The sequence below is a fragment of the Ahaetulla prasina genome, chromosome 8 (genome assembly GCF_028640845.1).
Source record: "Ahaetulla prasina isolate Xishuangbanna chromosome 8, ASM2864084v1, whole genome shotgun sequence".
In the NCBI taxonomy this organism is placed as follows: Eukaryota; Metazoa; Chordata; class Lepidosauria; order Squamata; family Colubridae; genus Ahaetulla; species Ahaetulla prasina.
The window spans coordinates 3,877,127-3,893,454 of NC_080546.1; the positions used below are offsets into that span (position 1 = coordinate 3,877,127).

The 16,328-nt window shown below is 48.9% G+C and overlaps 1 protein-coding gene across 1 annotated transcript in view; it reads left to right on the plus strand.

Annotated features, from left to right (window-relative positions):
* The window catches only part of GFRA4 (GDNF family receptor alpha 4), a 145,157-nt gene that overhangs the window by 99,695 nt on the left and 29,134 nt on the right, over nucleotides 1–16,328 (plus strand). Inside the window, exons 3-4 of the mRNA XM_058192127.1 lie at nucleotides 12,278–12,358; nucleotides 15,706–16,051. Coding sequence (XP_058048110.1) covers nucleotides 12,278–12,358; nucleotides 15,706–16,051 — 427 coding nt within the window. The remainder of the gene's footprint in view (nucleotides 1–12,277; nucleotides 12,359–15,705; nucleotides 16,052–16,328) is intronic.

The window sequence follows — 16,328 nt, forward strand, 5'->3', positions numbered from 1 at the left end:
AAAGAGGTGGAGAATTGGCGCTCAGCCCCGACAGATGCCCTTAGATATGGCCCAGCTCTGTCCTGGGTCTCCAAACAAATGGCAGCATTCCAGCTTCTTGTAATGGGTGATTACCCAGCCCGGCTGCACCAGGGAGAAAGAGGTCAAATAACTCTCATTATTCCTCTTCTCAGCTTCCTTAGCAGCTAATTGGCTTTAACACCAATGTCCTGACGAGGACCTGGAGGGCAGGAATTTGGCAGATGTTGCAACCCGAGAGAGACTCCGCAGGAAGCACTTGTGTTGCTGTGCGTAAATCCTCTCACAAACCACACCACCTCTCCAAAGGCTCTGCACACACACACACACCAGCGGCCAAGGGTTGGCTTTCCACGGGCAGGTGCGACTGGCAGAGAGGGCACACCCAGGCGCCCAAATTGTAATAATAGCCACTTAAGCATGATAATTAGAGCATCTCAGCCGTGGCCGATATATTTTATCCCTCCAAGACACTAATTTTTTGGCAAGTCGGGAGTTTTTAAAGGGACCTCGTAAAAATGGAGCCGTTAACTCCGGGATCATAACTCTTGTCTTGTCAGGACAAGGGAGTGTTTTATGTGCCGTGGAAATTAAACCGGGAGTGAAACAGGCCCACCCGAGCATGGGCTGGGAAATAGATGGATTAATAAAATGCCACTGGGGACTGACAGCCAACGCAGGCAGGCAGGCTGGCTGGCTGGCTGAGGAGGGAAAACGGGGGTTTGGGGGTTTGGGGTTGAATTGCAATCAATTTGGGGAACTGTGGGGTGGGGGGAGGGGAGGAATATTATTTTGCTGGAGAAAGATATGGAGACAGACCCATCCCAGCCAGCTAAAGAGAATCCAGGTAGTAGCAACGAGTAACAAGACTGCAACCACCACTACTTCATTCTTTCTCTCTCAAAAAGAGCCAGGCTGCTTCCTTGCCTGTGATATTTTTATTTATTTTTATTTATTTTATTTGTCATAACAGCATAAGCATGAAGCAACTATATAACATAGTTATATGCTATAAGCATATATATGAGCATAAGCATGTAATAACTAAATTAATTGGATATAATGAAAGGAAACAATAGGCACTTTTGTGCTCTTATGCACGCCCCTTATAGACCTCTTAGGAATGGGGTGAGGTCAATAGTAGACAGTTTTTGGTTAAAGATTTGGGGATTTTGAGTAGAGACCATCAAGTCATCTCCATAATTGCATTTTTTCCCCTTCCTTCCTTTTTCTCTTTCCTTTCCTCCCTCCTTCTCTTTCTTCCTTTCCTTTCCTTTCTTTTCCTCTCTCTCTCTTTCTGTCTTTCTCTTTCTGTCTTTCTCTTTCTTTCCCTTCTTTCTTTTTCTCTTTCTTTCTTTCTTCTTGCTTGCTTTTTCGCTTTCCTTTCCACGCTCCTTCTCTTTCTTCCTTTCCTTTCCTCTCTCTCTCTTTGTCTGTCTTTCTTTTTCTCTTTCTGTCTTCCTTTCTTTCCCTTCTTTCATTTTTCTTGCTTGCTTTTTTGCTTTCCACCCTCCTTATTTCTTCCTTTCCTTTCCTCTCTCTCTCTCTGTCTTTCTCTTTCTGTCTTTCTGTCTTTTTTCCCCTTCTTTCTTTCTTTTGTCTTTCTTTCTTTTTCGCTTTCCTTTCCACACTCCTCCTCTTTCTTCCTTTCCTTTCCTCTCTCTCTCTCTCTCTTTCTCTTTCTGTCTTTCTGTTTTTTCTTTCTTTTCCTTCTTTCTCTTTTTCCCTTTTTTTTACTTGCTTTTTTGCTTTGCTTTCCTCAGTCCTTCTTTCTTCCTTTTCTTTCCTTTCCTCTCTTTCTGTCTTTCTTTCTGTCTTTCTCTTTCTTTCCTTTTTTTCCTTTCTTTCTTTCTTTCTTTTCTCCTTCCCTCCTTTCTTATGCTTGGGCTCCAAAGTGCCTTTCCATACTCCATCCTAACTGCCTGTGTTTTTTTCAAAAGTCATGGGGAGCGTCTGCTCTTTTAGCACATAGAAAATCTCTTTTGCTGGGCCTCCACTTCTTTGAGGATTTTGGCATGTACTTGATCGTGAATTTAAACTATTTTTCCCTCGACTCTTCAGCGGAGTAGAGGGACCAAGGTATCAATCAAAAGCATAAAGATATAGTTATCCACAGCGTTATGCTTCAGGCTCCGAATAAACGCAGGAGGATTTCAGAGTAACCCCAGCAAACCTAAGTGTTCTTTGAGAAAGTTGTTGGAAGGGGGGACCCAGTGTTTCTCAAGCTTCGCGACTTTAAAGTGTGTGGACTTCAACTCCCAGAATTCCCCTCTCAGCATATGTGGCACTTCAACTTCCAGAATCCCCTAGTCAGCATGTGTAGATTTCAGGTCCCAGAATTCCCAGCCAATATGTGTGGCCTTCAACTCCCAGAATTCCCCTGTCAGAATGTGTAGATTTCCGCTTCCAGAATTCCCCTGTCAGAATGTGTGGACTTCAACTCCCAGAATTCCCCTGTCAGCGTGTGTGGCCTTTAACTCCCAGAATTCCCCTGTCAGAATGTATGTACTTCAACTCCCAGAATTCCCATCAGAATGTATGGACTTCAACTCCCAGAATTCCTGTCAGCATGTTTGGCCTTCAACTTCCAGAATTCCTCTGTCAGAATGTATGGACTTCAACTCCCAGAATTCCCCTGTCAGCGTGTGTGGCCTTTAACTCCCAGAATTCCCCTGTCAGAATGTATGGACTTCAACTCCCAGAATTCCCATCAGAATGTATGGACTTCAACTCCCAGAATTCCTGTCAGCATGTTTGGCCTTCAACTTCCAGAATTCCTCTGTCAGAATGTATGGACTTCAACTCCCAGAATTCCCCTGTCAGCGTGTGTGGCCTTTAACTCCCAGAATTCCCCTGTCAGAAATGTATGGACTTCAACTCCCAGAATTCCCATCAGAATGTATGGACTTCAACTCCCAGAATTCCTGTCAGCATGTTTGGCCTTCAACTTCCAGAATTCCTCTGTCAGAATGTATGGACTTCAACTCCCAGAATTCCCCTGTCAGCGTGTGTGGCCTTCAACTCCCAGAATTCCCCTGTCAGAATGTATGGACCAACTCCCAGAATTCCTCTGTCAGAATGTATGGACTTCAACTCCCAGAATTCCCGTCAGAATGTATGGACTTCAACTCCCAGAATTCCCGTCAGAATGTGTGGCCTTCAACTGCCAGAACCCCCCAGGCAGCATGTGTGGCATGTGGTGAAGCGGTATATAAGTCTAAGGGTTATTGCTATTTTCCTTCCTTCCTTCCTTCCTTCCTTCCTTCCTTCCTTCCCTTTCTCATTCTTCCTGGTGGCGCAGTGCTTAGAATGCAATATTGCAGGCTAATTCTGCCGACTGCCAGGAGTTCGATCCTGACCGGCTCAAGGCTGACTCAGCCTTCTGTCCTTCCAAGGTGGGTAAAATGAGGAGCCAGACTGTTCAGGGCAAGAGGCTGACTCTGTAAACTGCTTAGAGAGGGCTGTAAAAGCCCTGTAAAGCGGTATATACGTCTAAGTGCTACCGCTGTTGCTATCACCTATCCTCGCCCCTTTCTTCTTCTTTTCGCATCCCTCTTTCTTTGCAGCTGCTGAGTCTATTTTCCTTCTCTTCCCCCAGAAACCCCGAATGCTGCAATCTTTCCTCCAAACAGGGCTTTTTTTTGAGACACCTAATCATCCCACTTGTCCTGTACGAGACCTTTGCCACGTCTGTAATAGCTTTTTTTTTCTTTCTTTCTTTCTCTCTTTCTTTCCTTCTTTCCCCCCCCCCCTTCTTCTCCAAACTCCCTTGCAGAAACGGCCCTTACTCTCCGCTGTTGACCTCCCACTTTCTGGCCTCATTTTGTCTCCCTCAGAACCGCCTCTTGTTTTTTCATTCCGGCCCATTCCTTTTTCAATTGCTTCTCTTGTCAAAGGCAATTCATCGCACAAAACCCCGGCTGGCCTCTGGCGGTTCCTCCGCATCTTTCTCGGAGGCGACAAACGGTTGCAGCAAGCCTTGTTCTGTGCAGGGAAGGCCGCTTCTCCCGCGCCTTGCCTTGTCTCCCAACGTTTAAGTGATGGATGAGTCTCAAGCAGGAGGCACCGAGACGATATAGACACGGTCGCCAAGCGTCAACATTCACACACACACACACACACACACACAAAGATACACGTACTGGCCTCCAGAGGCCATCCACGCTTGCGAGATGTCATTTACACAATCAATTATCTCCGCCGAGGCCTTTGGCCATCGGCGGAGCGTATTATTTACTCAACTCCCGAAGAAAGCAAAGAGGAGGTTTCGGGCACCTGAATCCACCTGGCCTATCACGAGCGAGCCCCAAATTTCTCTGGCGAAGTGAGAACTTGGGTTAAAATGCCCCCGTTTTACAACTTTTCTTAGCATGTTTCTTAAACGAAGCCTTGCGGTTGTTAAGTTAGTAACTTAAGGTTTGTTAAGTGTTCCGGTTTGGATATAGCAGTGTCTCTATCTGCCAACATTGGCGGCTTGAAGATGAGTGGACTTCCAGAATTCCCCATATCCTTCCCCCAGGAGTGGGGAGGAAATGGGAATTTTGCAGTATCCTTCCCCCAGGAATGAGGTAGGAATGGAGATTTTGCAATATCCTCCCCCCGGGAGTGGGAGGGAATGGGGATTTTTGCAGTATCCTTCCCCCAGGAATAGGGTGAGAATGGAGATTTTGCAATATCTTTCCCCCGGGAGTGGGGCGGGAATGGGGATTTTGCATTATCCTTCCCCCAGGAATAGGGTGGGAATGGAGATTTTGCAATATCCTTCCCCAGGAATAGGGTGGGAATGGAGATTTTGCAATATCCTTCCCCAGGAGTAGGGAGGGAATAGAGATTTTGCAATATCCTTCCCCCAGGAATGAGGTGGGAATGGAGATTTTGCATTATCCTTCCCCTGCCACGCCCACCAAGCCACACCCACAGAACAGGTACTAAAAAAATTTGAATTTTACCACTGGGCAGGAGCCATGGAGGTGTCGGGGAGAGGGAAGAGGTGGGACCGTGTCGCTCTACATACGGTTGGCCTGATCCAAGGAGAACGATCCGTCCGCAGAAACGTGGTGTAAAACTCTTCCCTGCTGGGCGTGAAAATGAGCGTCATCCGAAGTGACTAAACGCTCAGCCTTCCGGGATCTGCGTGTTGTCCTTTCCTGCCAAACGGGTCTATTTTTGACACCGAGATCATATTTTCAGAACTTGCAGAAAAATCTCAGACCGAGAAGGGACTTGGTGGGAAAAAACAGCTTTTGGGGATCCAACATTCAGGTTTAAAGTGTTTAAAGGAAAATATAGAACATTACGGCCGCACATATAGGAATACAGCATCCAGTTTTGGTCGCCACGACGTAAAAAAAGATGTGGAGGCTCTAGAAAGAGTGCAGAGAAGAGTAACAAAGAGGATTAGGGGACTGGAGGATAAAACATATGAAGAACGATTGCAGGAATTGAGTAGGTCTAGTTTAATGAAAAGAAGGACTAGGGGAGACATGTGTTGTGACCCAGGCCCAAGTAGGTAGTAGGAAACTCAGTCCGTGAAAAAACAAACAAACCTTATTCGAACAGCTGAGGATTACTTCATTCCCAGCGTCGTTCAACTCAAATTCCTCCCAACACAAATTCCTCAGTCCTATCGGAAACCTTGGTCCAAATAGGCAAACTGCCAAAGGCCTTTCTTGGCAAACGTTCACAAGTCACAAAAATAAAGGCAAGACGTAGATGAAGCAGAAGACGAAGCTATCAACGTTGTTTTCCGGCAAAGCTCAAACGCCGTTGCTGGTCTTTTAAGCCTTATGGGAGGGGCCAATCATCTCCTGGCCTTACTCCCGAGTTGTCCTTTTTGCTTGAGCTGCTCTTGCCTTCTGGCAGCTCTTCTCATGCGTGCATTAGGAACAGTCTCCTCCTGTTCCTCTGCCTCACTACTATCAGTCTCTGGAGGCTCTGGAGTCCGCACCTCACTTCCCGATGGCCCTGGCCTCACCTCAGCTTCATCGCTCTCCGATTCCGTTGCCAGCTCCACAGGCTGCTGGCGGATCACAACAGCATGATAGGACTATTCCAATATTTGAGGGTCTGCGTCTAGCCCAAAGAAGAAGGGGTCAACCCAATGTGCAGATCCCGGAGGGCTGAGCGTTTAGTCACTTCCGATGACACTCATTTTCATGCCCGGCAGGGAAGATTTTTACACCAAGTTTTACTTACCTTTGCTACTGGTTCAGAACTCCTCGCTTCGCTCACTCGCCACCCTTCTGTGCATGTGCAGAGCGTCCATGATGACATCCGGACAGGTGGGCGGAGCCTCACACTGCCGCTGCTACTGGTTCAGCTGAATCGGGGCGAACCGGTACAAACTCATCACTAGGTCAACCTATTCTCTAAAGCAAGGGTCTCCAACCTTGGCAACTTTAAACCTGGTGGACTTCAACTTCCAGAATTCCCCAGCCAGCAAAGCTGGCTGGGGAATTCTGGGAGTTAAAGTCCACCAGGCTTAAAGTTGCCAAGGCTGGAGTCCCCTGCTCTAAAGCACCCAAAGGCAGGACAAGAAGCAACGGATGGAAACTAATCAAAGAGAGAAGCAACCTGGAACTTAGGAGAAATCTAGGATGGTGGGAATTCTGGAACTCAACTTCAAATTAAAGAGAAACTTCCTAACAGTGGGAACAATTCACCAGTGGAACAGCTTGCCACCAGAAGTTGTGGCTGCGCCATCACTTGGAGGCTTTCAAGACGAGATCGGACAGTCGCTTGTCTGAATTGGTATAGGGTTTCCTGCTTGAAGGATTGGACTAGCAAACTCTAATTATTCTCTTAGCCTGACATGGGCTAGCAAGATTGAAAGTTCTTATCCATATCGGTAGTCTTCGACTTGCGACCACAATGGAGCCCAAAATTTCCATCGCTAAGTGAGTCTTGCCCCATTTTACGCCCTTTCTCGCCCCAGTTCTTAAGTGAATCTCTCCGGTTGTTAAGTTAGGAACGATGGGAATCCGGCTTCCGCCGTGACTCGGCTTGCCGCTGCAGCCATCATAAACGTGAGCCGGTTGCCAAGCGTTCGAATTTTGATCACCTGATCGTGGGGTCGCTGCGACGGTCGTTAAGTGTGAAAAACGGTCATCACTGCCTTTTTTGCAGTGCCGTCGTAACTTTAAACGGTCGCTAAACGAGCTTACATTGATTAAATTCAATAAAGTCGAGCGACTTACCACCCTGCCCCAAAGGATAAATAGGGAGAAAAATTGTGAGGCAAAGTAACTTTGAAAAAGAAAAAAACTAATAAGTAATCATGGCGCCGTGGTTGCAAGTGTGAAAAAGCCGCTTTTTGTCAGTGCCCTTTGAACGGTCAGTAAATGGTTGTAAGTCGAGGACCGTCTGTACGGCATCCGTCTCCAAGATGGGAACGTGAACCGTTTCTAGCGTGGCGAACGTCAGTCGTGATTTTCGGTCCCCGCTTTGAAATTTACCCGTTTCGTGAAACTCCGGCTGACTGAAAATTAAACTTGATGGCACACTGCTAAAAGAAAACGGTGCGTTTTATTCTCCTCTGTTCTTGCCTTCCTTTTCATCTATTATCCAGCCCGGGTCGAATTTTATATTCCAAGTTTTCAGAAGAGAAAAAAATGCCCTCTTGGACTCCGGTAACATTCTCCGCACACTGATAGCTCTCTGGATCTTATCCGCTCAAGAAATATTTTTGCAGCGTCTTTCATTTTTTAAAAAAAAAAAACCCACGAGATGCGTTTATAGATAGTCCTGGATTTACAGCCGTTCGTTTAGTGACCGTTCGGAGTTCGAAAGGCACTGAAAAAGCTATTTATGACTGTTCTTCACACTTACGACCGTTGCAACCTCCTCCATGGTCAGGTGATCGAAATTCAGAGGCTCTTGGCAAACTGGCTTCTATTTATGATGGTTGCGGTCCTCCCCCCACCCCCCGGGCTTTGTGACCTTCTGACCGGCAAAGTCAACGGGGGAACCAGATTCACTTAACAACCGGGTGACTAAGTTAACAGATGCAGTGATTCACTTAACAACTGTGGAGAGAAAGGCAGTCAAATGTGGCAAAACTCACTTAAGTCTCACTTAGCGATGGTAATTTTGGCCTCAATTGTGGAAGAGGGGGGGAGGGAGGGAGGGAGGGAGGGAGCGAGGGAGGGAGGGAAGGAAGGAAGGAAGGAAGGAAGGAAGGAAGGAAGGAAGGAAGGAAGGAAGGAAGGAAGGAAGAAAGAAGGAAGGAAGGAAGGAATACAATGGATGGAGAGGGAGGGAGGGAGGGAGGGAGTGAGGTGGGGAAGGAAGGAAGGAATACAATGGATGGAGAGGGAGGGAGGGAAGAAAGGAAGGAAGGAAGGAAGGAAGGAAAGAAGGAAGGAAGGAAGGAATACAATGGATGGATGGTTGGATGGATGGATGGATAGGGAGGGAGGGAGGGAGGGAGGGAAGGAAGGAAGGAAGGAATACAATGGATGAATGGTTTGTTGGATGGATAGGGTAGGTAGGAAAATAGGAAGGAAGGAAGGAAAGAATACAATGGATGGACGGTTGGATGAATGGATGGATAGGGTGGGAAGAAGGGAAGGAAGGAAGGAAGGAAGGAAGGAAGGAAGGAAGGAAGGAAGGAAGGAAGGAAGGAAGGAAGGAAGGAAGGAATACAATGGATGGATGGATGGATGGATGGATGGATGGATGGATAGGGAGAAGAAGGAAGGAAGGAAGGAAGGAAGGAAGGAAGGAAGGAAGGAAGGAAGGAAGGAAGGAAGGAAAGAATACAATGGATGGATGGATGGATGGATGGATGGATGGATGGATGGATGGATGGATAGGGAGGAAAGGAAGGAAGGGAAGAAGGAAGGAAGGTTGAGAAACACTGCTCTATCCAGATCAGAGCAATCGCGCACACCACGCAGTTAGGCTAGGTGGGAAAAGAAAAGATCTTGTTATTTATTTAATAAACATCAGCAAAACCCAAAAGAAGAGAGATTAAAGTGCATGCAAAACAGAGGAGAGGTTATATATCTCCCTGCGCCTCTGTATCTATTTAACGTCTATCAAAAAAGAACACAAAACTTTCCCCAGATGCTGGAACCAAACCTGTGAGAAATTAGCCCATTCAGCCCCTAACAGAGTGTGTCAAATAGCCGCACAGGGATGGAAAGCAGGACACCAGGTGATCCTCCTCCTACTCTGCACCGGGCAGGAAATAATTGGAGGGGCAGGGATCACGTACCCAAGATCCAGAAGTGAGACTCGCAGGAGCACCAAAGCAGAAAAGCTTTCTAAAAACAGATTTTAGCTTTTCTCTCTCTCTCTCTCTCTCTCTCTCTCCCTCTCTCTCGGGCCCTTTAATATTCAGTTATTTTCTTTTAAATGATATGTAGTAATTTTTTTGTATAAGAGTAAAAAACAGTTGATTTACAATGGCACTAGCCTTTCTCCCTGGGTTTCTTCTGTCTGGGGCACCCGTCTGAAGCAATAGGCATTTATTTGAACAATTATAGATTTTTTCCCCCCCACTGCTCAGGAATAGATATATATCATGGATGCGCATTTTACTGCTTCAGAAAACAAGGGATGGTTAAATAGCGTATTGTTCAAAATAGCTCCGACCCAGGTTGAATAAGACAGCCGAGAGAAAATAAATGGGGAGACGGGGAAAGATAAAAGAGGAAAAGGGGAGGGAGAAGAGGGGAGGTTTGGAGAGGGGAGGGGTGGGGTGGAAAGGAAGGGAGAGGGAGATGGGAGGAGGGTGGAGGGAGGGTGGGAGGAGGAGAAAGGAGAGAATGAGGAGGAATGGAAGAGAAGGGAAGGGGAAGGAGGGAGGGAGGAGGAAGAGGAGAATAAGGAGGAATGGAAAGAAGGGAGAGAAGGGAGAGAAGGGAAGGGGAAGGGGAAGGAGGGAGGGAGGGAGGAAGAGGAGAATAAGGGAGGAATGGAAGAGAAGGGGAGAGAAGGGGAGAGGGAAGGGGAAGGGGAAGGGGAAGGGAGGAGGGTGGGAGTGAGGAGGAGAAAGGAAGGAAGGAAGGAGAGAGGAGGGAGGAGGAAAGGTAAGGGAGGGAGGAAGGAGAGAAGGGAGAATGGAAAAAGGGAGGGAGGGATAGGGGAAGGGAGTGGGAAGAGGAAGAGGGAGGGAGGAAGGAGAGAATGAGGGAAGAATGGAAGGGAAGAGAAGGAAGGGAGGGAGGGGGAGAGAGGGAAAGGGGAGGAGGGAGGGAGGAAGGAAGGAAAGAATGAGGGAGGAATGGAAGAGAAGGGAAGGGAAGGAGAAAGAGGGGAGGAGGGAGAGAGGGAGGGAGGAAAGAAGGAAGGAAAGAAGGAAGGAAGGAAGAAAGGAAGAGTGATAAATTCTTTTAGCAAGCTTTTTTTTCAAAAATTATCACTTCAGACCCTCCCCCAAAACTCCCCCCTCTCTCAACTCCTTCAGCTGCCTACCAAACTTGCAGGACAGAAATACCTCCATGCGCAGTATGAAGTCAAGGAATGGATTAATTCAGGAACCAAGAAAAGATCCTTGCTAAAACCTGAGCCATGATCTCGTGGGAGGGCTCAAGACGCAAAATCTTCTAAGTGTGGGGACTTCAAATCCCAGAATTCCACAGAATTCCCGCTGCTGGGGGATTCTGGGAGTTGAAGTCCATCCGTCTTAAAGCTTGCTGGCTGGGGGATTCTGGGAGTTGAAGTCCACCCATCTTAAAGCCTGCTGGCTGGGGGATTCTGGAAGTTGAAGTCCACCCATCTTAAAGCCTGCTGGCTGGGGGATTCTGGGAGTTGAAGTCCATCTGTCTTAAAGCTTGCTGGCTGGGGGATTCTGGGAGTTGAAGTCTACCCGTCTTAAAGCCTGTTGGCTGGGGGATTCTGGGAGTTGAAGTCCATCCGTCTTAAAGCTTGCTGGCTGGGGGATTCTGGGAGTTGAAGTCCACCCATCTTAAAGCCTGTTGGCTGGGGGATTCTGGGAGTTGAAGTCCATCCGTCTTAAAGCTTGCTGGCTGGGGGATTCTGGGAGTTGAAGTCCACCCATCTTAAAGCCTGTTGGCTGGGGGATTCTGGGAGTTGAAGTCCATCCGTCTTAAAGCTTGCTGGCTGGGGGATTCTGGGAGTTGAAGTCTACCCGTCTTAAAGCCTGTTGGCTGGGGGATTCTGGGAGTTGAAGTCCACCCGACTTAAAGCCTGCTGGCTGGGGGATTCTGGGAGTTGAAGTCCACCCATCTTAAAGCCTGCTGGCTGGGGGATTCTGGGAGTTGAAGTCCACCCATCTTAAAGCCTGCTGGCTGGGGGATTCTGGGAGTTGAAGTCCACCCATCTTAAAGCCTGCTCGCTGGGGGATTCTGGGAGTTGGAGTCCTCCCATCTTAAAGCATGCTGGCTGGGGATTCTGGGAGTTGAGTCCACCGTCTTAAAGCCTGTTGGCTGGGGGATTCTGGGAGTTGAAGTCCATCCGTCTTAAAGCTTGCTGGCTGGGGGATTCTGGGAGTTGAAGTCCACCCATCTTAAAGCCTGTTGGCTGGGGGATTCTGGGAGTTGAAGTCCATCCGTCTTAAAGCTTGCTGGCTGGGGGATTCTGGGAGTTGAAGTCCACCCATCTTAAAGCCTGTTGGCTGGGGGATTCTGGGAGTTGAAGTCCATCCGTCTTAAAGCTTGCTGGCTGGGGGATTCTGGGAGTTGAAGTCTACCCGTCTTAAAGCCTGTTGGCTGGGGGATTCTGGGAGTTGAAGTCCACCCGACTTAAAGCCTGCTGGCTGGGGGATTCTGGGAGTTGAAGTCCACCCATCTTAAAGCCTGCTGGCTGGGGGATTCTGGGAGTTGAAGTCCACCCCTCTTAAAGCCTGCTGGCTGGGGGATTCTGGGAGTTGAAGTCCACTCATTTTAAAGCCTGCTGGCTGGGGGATTCTGGGAGTTGGAGTCCACCCATCTTAAAGCATGCTGGCTGGGGGATTCTGGGAGTTGGAGTCCACCCGTCTTAAAGCTGCCAGCTTTGAAACCCACTAGTCTACATGGCGAACGTCTCAAAAGCGTTTGAAATCCGCCCAAGGAAGAGAAGGGCCTGGGCTGGGTTTTCCTGTGTCCCCTTCATGCTTTCTGCATTTCAGCTGCCTTTGCAATCTGCTTTTAATTGAGGCCCCAGGCAATTCTCTCGGAGCCCTGAAGCAGAGGGTCAGGTTTTATTAATTCATGTGGTAAATAATATGCAGAATAAAAGCAATGGCATTAGATTCTTTTCCCAGAATTATTTATATATATATATATATATCTTATCTATGTATTTTCTTCCCTAGGCATGAACGTCATGGAAAGCTCTCCGTACGAGCCCTTCGTCAGAGGGTTTGACTATGTCCGTCTGGCATCCATCACGGCAGGTAAGGCGTGAAAATCATGGGAGCCACGTTGCAACCTGCGGGAATTAAGAAACCCCTTTTAATTTATGTATTATTAGGCATTCTTTACCTTATCTTACTTACTTTTGTAAGCAACTCACGGTGGCACACATACCTGGTAATCCTTCCTCTTCCTTTTCTTCCCATAACAACAACCCTGTGAGGTGGGTTGGGCTGACAGAGGGAGGGGTAGGTGGGACTGGCCCAAAGTCACCAACTGTCTTTAAAGCCTAAGGCGGGACTACAACTTCCTGTCTCCTGGTGATTGGCCCAAAATCATCCAGCCAGCTTTCGTGCCCAAGGCGGAACTAGAACTCACCGTCTCCTGGTTATTGGCCCAAAGTCACCCAGTGACTTTTATACCTAAGGCAGAATTAGAACTCACTGTCTCCTGGTGATTGGCCCAAAGTCACCCAGTCTTTTTTCATGCCTAAGGCGGGACTAGAACTCCTTGTCTCCTGGTGATTGGCCCAAAGTCACCCAGTCTTTTTTCATGCCTAAGGCGGGACTAGAACTCACCGTCTCCTGGTGATTAGCCCAAAGTCACCCAGTCTTCTTTCACGTTTAAGGCAAGACTCTAGAACTCACCGCCTCCTGCTTTCTACCTGCTGCCTTAACCACTAAGCCCATAATGGCGAACCTATGGCACCATATGGAGCCATATCAGTGGGCACACGAGTGTTGCCCTAGCTCAGCTCCAGCACGTATGCATGCGCCAGCCAGCTCATCTTTGGGCCTTCCGGGCCCACCGGAAGTTGGGAAATGGGCCATTTCCGGCCTCAGAGGGCCTCCGGGAGGGTGGGAAAGGCTGTTTTCGCCCTCCCCAGGCTCCAAGAAAGGCTCTGGAGTCTGGGGAGGGTGAAAAACGGGCCTGCCAGGCCCGCTGTGCCATCGTGTGCCAAAAGCGCGGGGAGCGTGGGGGGGTTTGCGTACACATGTGTGAGGGGGTGCATTGAATTATGGGTGTGGACACGCACGCACATGACCCCCCCCCCTGCTCTCCCCCTGCTTTCGGCACAAGACGGCAAAAGGGTTAGCCATTCCTGCACTAGGCCATACTGACTCTTCTCTAGTCCCTCGGGACAAAAGAGGCATTCGGCACATGCTCCGTTTCCTGAGATCTTTGCTAAGCTGGTTATCCGGAGATTGTCGTTCGCCCCGGGGAGCATTTTCCCGAAGGCCGGCTCGCTCTCCCGTGCGCCTGGCCGACAGAGATGGACCGCTCCAGCCGCTTCTAAGCGAATACATCATATGTTCTGCAGGGGCCCTAATTAGGAATACCATTATGCCCGGTAATTGGCCGATCAATCCTGGTTTCCCGCTTTCCACTCGCCGAGTGGGGTTCAAGGTTACAGAGGCCCAGGGAAATGGATTCACCACATGCTCCATTAGACAATCCCATCAGAGGGAGGTTGCCCAGCCGAGGCGGCCTGAACGCCACCACAGAGACTCGAGCACATAGGATCACTTTGCAGTCTGTAGGCGTCGTTTCTCAACCACGGCAAATTTAAGATTCAACTCCCAGAATTCCCCAGCCAGCAAAGGAATTCTGGGAATTGAAGTCCACCCATCTTAACAGTTCCTGGCTGGAGGATTCTGGGAGTTGAAGTACATGCATCTTAAAGCTTCCTGGCTAGGGGATTCTGGGAATTGAAGTCCACCCATCTTAAAGCTTCCTGGCTGGGGGATTCTGGGAATTGAAGTCCACCCATTTTAAACCTTACTGGCGGCGGGATTCTGGGAATTGAAGTCCACCCATCTTAACAGTTCCTGGCTGGAGGTTTCTGGGAGTTGAAGTCCATGCATCTTAAAGCTTCCTGGCTGGAGGTTTCTGGGAGTTGAAGTCCATGCATCTTAAAGCTTCCGGGCTGGGGGATTCTGGGAGTTGAAGTCCACCTATCTTAAAGCTTCCTGGCTGGGGGATTCTGGGAGTTGAAGTATACTCATCTTAAAGCTTGCTGACTGGGGAATTCTGGGAGTTGAAGTCCACCCATCTTAAAGTTTGCTGGCTGGGGGATTCCGGGAGTTGAAAAACGGTCATAAGTCACTTTTTTCAGTACTGTTGTAAATTCAAATGGTCAATCAATGAATGTTTGTAAGTCGAGGACTATCTATATATCACTGAAATGGCTCCGTTCACTTCCATGGAGACCGTTCGGAGCTTCTAACCATCTTTAGTCCCCAGAAGAAGAAAAAATGAAACAGGGATACGATCGCTCTCCTAAAAGTTTTGAAACCCCAGGGTCTCCAGGAAGGCAGCCACAACATCGAAGGAGGGGCCTGCGGCTGTCCAAAGTTGCTTTTTGGTATTTGTGACAGTCGCACATACACCCCTGTGGGAACTTAAGTCTTGACTGGCTGTCACAGAACCGGAGAGTTCAATGACAGGAAGTCAAATGCCAGCTTAGTGTCGGAGAAACGTCCCCAGAGAGAAAATGGCGGGGGTCCCAAGAGAGGTTAAACCATAACCCGGTCTGGGATTTTTTTCATTGCAATGTCTGTGGAGATTCTCCGTCGTCCAGATCACGGTTGTCCCAAAGGTGTTTTTTTCAAGAGGCAACTGGACTTTCTGGTTTATTTTGAAGACGTTTCGCTTCCCATCCAAGAAGCTTCTTGGGTGAGAAGCAAAAGGTCTTCAAAGAAAAAAAACAGATGTTGTGACTCCAGCCCCCAAACCTGGCCCCATGCCCGAAAGTGACTCAGAAAGTGAGGGGGAAGGGCCGGTAAGGTTTACCTCGGGAGCACCGATTCCTGTGGCTCGGCTCCAGGAGCCAGAACCAGACCAGTCGGAGGACGTAATGAGGCCGTCATCCCCTGATATTCCTCCCTTCCCCAGGCTACGCCTTCAGACCCAGCTGATAATAATAATCAAGCTTGGCTTGACCCGCGCTTCAGAAGATTAGAGAGGCGGCGTCATCAAAAGGAAGGGTGGGGCAGGAGCCCCACCCCACAGGATATATAAGGAGCTTTGGGACTGCTCTCACTCCACGGGAAGCAAAAGTTTAGCTGAACCGTTTCAAAAAGAGCTGAAAGTCTTGCTACGTGAGTCATTTGTTTGAACTTTGGCAGGCAGCTGCGATTTCTCTGCCAGGACTGATAAGAGCCGTAAATCCACTGGCTGAAGGCCAGCTCATGGGTTTGAAGTGGGGAAGGAGACAGAACACCAGACAGTCCAGTTGCCTCTTGGAAAAAAAAAAACACACCACCTTTGGGGTTTTCACTGCAATGCCTACCCTGATCAGGAGGCGGGTTGGATTGGATGGCCTCAAGGGTTCCTTCCCTCGTAGAATGACATGCAATAGCCTCCACCATGCCTTTCCATTCTGCAGGCTCCGAGAACGAGGTCACGCAGGTAAACCGCTGCCTGGATGCCGCCAAAGCCTGTAACGTGGACGAGCTCTGCCAGCGACTCCGGACCGAGTACGTTTCCTCCTGTATCCGTCGGGGCCCTCGGGCAGACCCTTGCAACCGCTCCAAGTGCCACAAGGCGCTGCGGAAGTTCTTCGACCGGGTGCCGCCCGAGTACACGCACGAGCTGCTGTTCTGTCCCTGTGTCGACACGGCCTGCGCCGAGAGACGCCGGCAGACGATTGTACCTACCTGCTCCTACGAAGCCAAGGAGAAGCCGAATTGTTTGACGCCGCTGGACGCCTGCCGGGGAAACTACGTTTGCAGGTACCAAAACTTGCCTGCGGACAGAGGTCGCGTTCACACAACACGCTGGCCCAGGTTGCTGAATTAGCCCTTCCCTGGTTAACGGAAGCATTGATTTTAACTCAACAAGCTGGGTTCACACAGCATGTTGCTGTCCCCCCACCAAAAAAAAAAAAAAAAGCTATCCAAGGTGAATCCTAACTAGGTTTATCAAGCTGCTGTCTTCCCTCTGTCAGGTTAAGAGGGTCGTGCGAACCCAGGCGGAGTGGTTGGAGGCAAAAAGATATGAGGCAGGACT